The 6,000-nt window shown below is 49.8% G+C and overlaps 1 protein-coding gene across 1 annotated transcript; it reads left to right on the forward strand.

The window, feature by feature from the left end:
- The first annotated feature begins 1,269 nt into the window (after window positions 1-1,269).
- MAFB (MAF bZIP transcription factor B) lies at window positions 1,270-5,546 on the forward strand. The gene is made up of 2 exons (XM_070744750.1): window positions 1,270-3,063; window positions 3,488-5,546. Exons 1-2 carry the CDS (start codon window positions 2,072-2,074, stop codon window positions 3,540-3,542), a joined length of 1,047 nt encoding a protein of 348 aa, XP_070600851.1. The 5' UTR covers window positions 1,270-2,071; the 3' UTR covers window positions 3,543-5,546.
- The last annotated feature ends 454 nt before the right edge of the window (window positions 5,547-6,000 follow it).

Consider the following 6,000-nt stretch of genomic DNA (forward strand, 5'->3'; position numbering starts at 1 on the left):
CTCCCCCCCTCCTCTCTCTCTCCTCTCCCTTTCCCTCTTTCCCCCTCTTTTTCTTTCTCTCTCCCTCCCTCTGCTCTCCCTCTCTCCCCTTCTCTCTTTTTTCTGTCTTTCCCCTCTCTTCCCCTCTCCCTTCTGCCCCCTCTCTTTCTTTCTCTCCTTCCCTGCCTTCTCTCTCTCTCCCTCTCCCACCTTTCTCTTTCTTTCTTTCTTTCTTTCTTTCTCTCTCCCTCTCTCCCCTCTCTCTTCCCCTTTCCCTCCCTCCTTTCTGTCTCCCTCCCTCTCCCCCCTCTCTCCCTTTCTCACTTTCTCCTCCTCTCCTCTCTCTCCCCCTCTTTCTCTCTCCCCTCCCCCTCTCCTCTCTCCTCCTCTCTCCCTCTCTCCCCCTCTTTCTCTCTCCCCCCTCCCCCTCTCTTTCTCTCCTTCCCTGCCTCCTCTCTCTCCCCCTCTCCCTTTCTCATCTCTCTCTTTCTTTCTCTCTCCCTTCTCTCTCTCTTCCCACTCCCTCTCTCCCCCCTCTCTCTCCCCCTTTCCCTCCCACCCCCTTTCTGTCTCCCTCCCTCCCTCTCTCCTCTCTCTCTCTCCCCCCTCTCCCTCTCTTCCCCACTTTCTCTCTCCCCCCTCTCCCCCCTCTCTGCCTCCCTCTGTCCTCCCCCCCTCACTTTATGGGAACTTTAAACTCTCGTCGCCCTTCCCAAGGAGCAAAGTGCCACTTTTTAAAATTATTATCACTCCCTTCTTTTCCAGGGCCATTGTAAAACAAATAAACCAAACAACAACCACAACAAAAACCACTTTCTGCAGGCCAGGATATTTTTTTTGGGGGGGGGGGAAATCCCGACCACACTATCAATCACACAAATCCCAAACAACCTTGCCGTGCAATAGGTAGGAAGTGGTGGTGGGGGAGGGGGAAAAAAGAGAAACCGGGGCCGGGACCCCTTTCCTAATTGCGGAGGGGGGGGTGGCGGCGAGGGGAAGCGCGGCCGGGCTGAGATTTCGGGTAGATGAAAGCAGGCAAAAGAAAAGGCAAAAGCCCCCCAACCCGCGCAGCTGGAACTCCGCGCGGCGGGCTTTCTCCTCCAGCTGCTCGTCAGCTGACTTGGCCAGGAGCTGTCAGTCTCTTCCCAAGGAAAGCCCCGCCCCCTCCCTCCCCCGGCTACCTCGGGAACTCGGCGTCCGAGCCGCGGTTGGTCGGGGAGCTCCGCCGACCCGCCCCCTCCGCCTTGAGTGTCAGCCCGGAAAACAATATAAGGCACCGAGAGGGGCGGCTGGGCGAATCACAGCTGTTCAATCCCAGTGCTGGAGGCTGCGGCTGGGAGCTGAGCGCGGCGGCGGAGGAGGAGGAGAAGGAGGCGGCGGGGCGCCTTCCCCCCTTGTTTCTCCTTCCTGCCCTCCCTCCCCTTTCCCATCGCCGAGCCTGACGGCAGCCAATCACCCACCTTTTTGCAAAAAAAGAAAAAAAGTTGCACGGGAATCCTCGCAGCGGATTGAAGAAAAGAAGAAAAAAAGAGAGCCGGACTTACAAAACAAACAAAAAAAGCAAGAAAGAGGCGCAAGAGAGAATTTTTCTTGGATTTTGTTCCTTCCTTCTTTTTTTTTTTAAACCCAGCGAAAGATCTCCCCCTAAAAGGGGGGAATCGGGCACCGCAGCAGCAGCTCAATCCGCCCTCGCCGGACTGTGCTTCCCTCCTTCTGCCAGCGGGGTTGCCGGCCAGGAGAGCGAAATCGGGCGAGCTGCCTTTGCGCCTCTTCTCTCTCTCTCTCTCTCTCTCTTTTTTGCAAAGCGCCGTTAGAGAGAAAAGCAGCAGCAGCAGCCAGCAGCAGCTAGCGCGAAGCCGAACGGCCGCAGCTTCGCCTGCGTGGATCTCCTTCGGCTGCTTTGGCTCGGCGGCGCGCGGCGAGAGAAGAAGCAGCAGAAGAAAGTTTTCTTCGGACTTGGCTGCACCGCCTCTCCCCCCCCCAGAGAAGCCCTGGAGTGAGGCCGACCCAGCGGAGAACAGCCCCCCCCCCCTGCTCCGACTTCTCTCCGGACCCGGAGGGGAGCCGCTCCCTCCGCCGCTCCCCCCGCGCGATGGCTGCTGAGCTCGGCATCGTCCCCGAGTTGCCCACCAGCCCGCTGGCCATGGAGTACGTCAACGACTTCGACCTGATGAAGTTCGACGTGAAGAAAGAGCCGCTGGGCCGCGCCGACCGCTCGGGCCGGCACTGCACCCGCCTCCAGCCGGCCGGCTCGGTTTCTTCCACCCCCATCAGCACCCCGTGCAGCTCGGTGCCCTCGTCGCCCAGCTTCAGCCCCACGGAGCAGAAGACGCACCTGGAGGACCTCTACTGGATGGCCAACGGGTACCAGCAGATGAACCCGGAGACGCTCAACCTGACGCCGGAGGACGCCGTGGAAGCCCTCATCGGCACCCACCAGGTGCCCCAGCAGCTCCAGAGCTTCGAGAGCTTCCGAGCCGCGGCCGCCCATCACCACCATCACCCCCACCACCATCATCCCCACCACCACCACCCGTATGGAGGAGTCACCCACGAAGACCTGTCCGGCGCAGGCCTCCCGCACCACCACCACCACCACCCGCACCACCACCAGGCCTCTCCCACCCCGTCCACTTCGTCCAGCTCGTCCCAGCCGATGCAGAGCGTGCACCCGCCTCACCCGGCCTCCTCCTCCGCCTCCTCCTCCTCTTCCTCCGCCTCGTCTTCCAGCAGCGTGGAGGACCGGTTCTCCGACGACCAGCTGGTCTCCATGTCGGTGCGCGAGCTCAACAGGCACCTGAGGGGCTTCACCAAGGACGAGGTCATCCGCCTCAAGCAGAAGAGGCGGACCTTGAAGAACCGCGGCTACGCCCAGTCTTGCAGGTACAAGCGGGTCCAGCAGAAGCATCACCTGGAGAATGAGAAGACCCAGCTCATTCAGCAGGTGGAGCAGCTCAAGCAAGAGGTGAACCGGCTGGCCAGAGAGAGAGACGCCTACAAGCTCAAGTGCGAGAAACTGGCCACCAATGGCTTTCGAGAAGCTGGATCCACCAGCGACAACCCGTCTTCTCCCGAGTTCTTCATGTGAGTCCTTGCAAAATATGCCAAGACCCCCCTACACCCCCACTCCATCCTCCCACCCGCTACTCCTCCCCACTGGTTTCCCTTCTCCCCCCCTCCGCTGACATCTCCATCCATCTACCCTCCCCGAGCCAGCAGCGAGATTAAGGTTGAGAGAGTCAGAAGAATTGACTACGAGGCTTGGGGGGAAAGGGTGGGCTTTCTTCTCCAGGCCAGGGAAATCTCTTTTGGCCGCATCTTGGGCCTCTAAGACTTAGCTCGGAAAGGGAAGGGTACAACTTTTCCCCTTAAATCGGCCCGCTTGATAGCCAAATGGAGCTTTGGGGACGGGGGAGAGAGAGAGAGAGAGGTGGAGAGGTCGGGGGAAGGAAAGGCCTCTGGTCAAAGTTTTTTTATATATATATACAACTTGATTGCTTGCTTGTAGAACTTTACCCTGGACTTCACAAAACAAAGGGACGGGCGCCGGACAAGCTGTCTAGAATACCCACTTTGGAGTTCCTTTTAAAAAAACAACCACCCCACCGGAAGAACACACGCGAGGGGGGAAAGTGGACCGGTAGCCTGGAAAAAGGAGCAAGGACGATGTATATGCAGGTTTTTTTCCCCATAGTTCGCCTGCTTTGAAAAAGACAGAATTGAGAATGGGACTTATTAACCATGCGAGCTAGTCAAAATAGGGAAGGAAATTAAAGAGCGAGCGAGCGAGAGACAGAAGCCTCCTCAGTTTTATTGCCTGCTTGATTATATAGAAAAAAAGAAAGAAAAACACACAAAAAAAAATCTGCATTAAAAATATTAATCCTGCATGCTGGACATGTATGGTAACTTCTATTTTGTACCATTTTTCTTGTTTAAGAATTTCGCATGTCGTTGATCATCGACCATACTTCTTTATTTTTTTTCCTGTTGTACTGTTGTTTGTTTCTTTGAATAAGAAACTGTCACAAATTCTATATATATATATATATAAAACCCTTCTTTTTACTTGCACATGCAACTGCTTGTTCTATCTCTCTATCAGCTTTATTTTTATTTTTTTTAAATAATAATTAGCTCAATCCACTAGGCACCTCTCCTGTGCAACTTTCACAGAAATCAAATGAGGCTGCTGCATAAGAGAACAGCTGGGGTGGATTGGGCTCTTGGGTTAGCTTGTAAATATCAGCCACACCACATAAAATCTGCACAGGGTGAAAACACAAGAACATTTCAGCAGGCTGGTTTTCAGTGATCATTTGTTGCAGAAATAATAACCTACCAAAAAAAAAAAAAAAAAAGGTTCTGGGCAATTTTGCATTCAGAAAACACCCTTGTATATTCAGTGCACTTTTAAAAAAGCTGTAGGTTCTTTTTGCTCATTTAGTTTTCATTTTGGTTTTTGTTGGGGCAAGCGCTTTGCCTCTATTAATTCCCCAATCTTAATTAAATAACTTGGAGGTCAAGTCTGCTGAAATTAAGGAGAGCTGATCTCCAGCTCTCTGTGACTAGAAAGAACCAGCTTCCTTTGTATCCAGTTAGATTTAACTTCCAAGTAACTTCCAATATTTAATGAGTCACCTTTTGAAATACTTTTTAAAAAAAGTTAATTGAGAGAAATATTATTTTAAGTGGTGTCAAGGGATAATTTTAGTAGTTGGGTCTTGCTACAATCCACCATTCGTGACCCAGCATCTGGGAGGGCCATCTGATTTTATGGCTGGCTGAAAAAAAGAAAAGTTTGCAATTATTTTTGTCTCTTCTCCAAAGCAACAATTGGCCACTTGGTTTCTTAACTAAAAAATGAGTCAGTTTTACTGACTGTATGCGAGGCAGCTCACGTGTTTTAGAGTTCTGGTTAAAGGTTTAAGTTTATGCCCCTTTAAAAGGATGGATGAATTCAGAATGCATAGGGGGAAAACACTTTTCCTCTTTTAAAAAGGTGGTTTTTAGCTTTGCAGCTTCCGAGTTTAGCTTTTGCAATGTTTAATCTGCTTTTTCACGCAGCCAGTGAGTGTAGCCAAAACTTTTAATAGTTTGGCAATTTATGGGTGTTTATTATAATTATTACTTCTTGAGATTTCCTCTCCCCCTTCTTTTTCCTCCTGCAGGTCAGTAAAAGGATTTTACGTTGCACTGACAAAAATACCAAAATGAAAACCTTTTATTTTTTAGTTTCCTTTTAGAATTTGCTGGCACTGCTGGCCGGATGCATTTTGAGTTTGTATTAGTTTATAAATTAACAGTAATACCAAGAATCGTGGAAAAAATGAAAAAAGCATGGTGCTTGCAGTTTTAAATATTGTGAATATTAATAGTCATGCATCAGAAAATACCCCTCTTAAGCTTTTTGGGTTTTTATGGATTCAACTGTGTTGAAATCACAGCATTGCAGCAGTAGAAAATGTTTTTATTTCATGTAAACGTTCTGAAGGGATCAATTTCAAATCCTGCTTATGATATGAAAAAATATTAAAAAAACACCTCTTGGTCTTATTGTAGTTTTATTCAGACTGGTTTCTGGTTTTTGTTCCTCTTGGTTATTAAAATGGTTTCCTATTTTTGCTTACTAATGTTATTGATATGGCATTCTTTTAAAGGGTATTGGGAGTTATTCTTAAACGTGGGAAATAGGATGGCGTCACCAATTCATCCAATCAGGCAAATTATACAAAGTTGCAAGAAACGCATTTCAGGGTTTGATCCATTTGATCCCCCAACCCCACATTCCTGAAACCACCACTGAATTCCCTGGGTTTGTTTGGATCCAGAGAGGTATGCAAACTGTATTACATGAATCGTATCTCCACTTATCCAGGAGTTTGATTGAAAGTTGTGGAACTGAGATAATTATTTAAACAAGGGCAAAGCACAGGAATAGCAATGTTACTTTATATCATAGACTATTTTAAATGGTAAAATACACTGAAGGGTTTGGGATGGGGAGGCAATGACCCATAA

The sequence above is a fragment of the Erythrolamprus reginae genome, chromosome 3 (genome assembly GCF_031021105.1).
Source record: "Erythrolamprus reginae isolate rEryReg1 chromosome 3, rEryReg1.hap1, whole genome shotgun sequence".
Lineage (NCBI taxonomy): Eukaryota > Metazoa > Chordata > Lepidosauria > Squamata > Dipsadidae > Erythrolamprus > Erythrolamprus reginae.

Excerpts from the sequence above, each read along its gene's own strand:
- MAFB (XM_070744750.1), top strand. The coding sequence starts at position 2,072 with ATGGCTGCTGAGCTCGGCATCGTCCCCGAGTTGCCCACCAGCCCGCTG. Across the intron at positions 3,064-3,487 it reads TCTTCTCCCGAGTTCTTCAT|AACTTTACCCTGGACTTCAC; the intron begins GTGAGTCCTTGC and ends GCTTGCTTGTAG.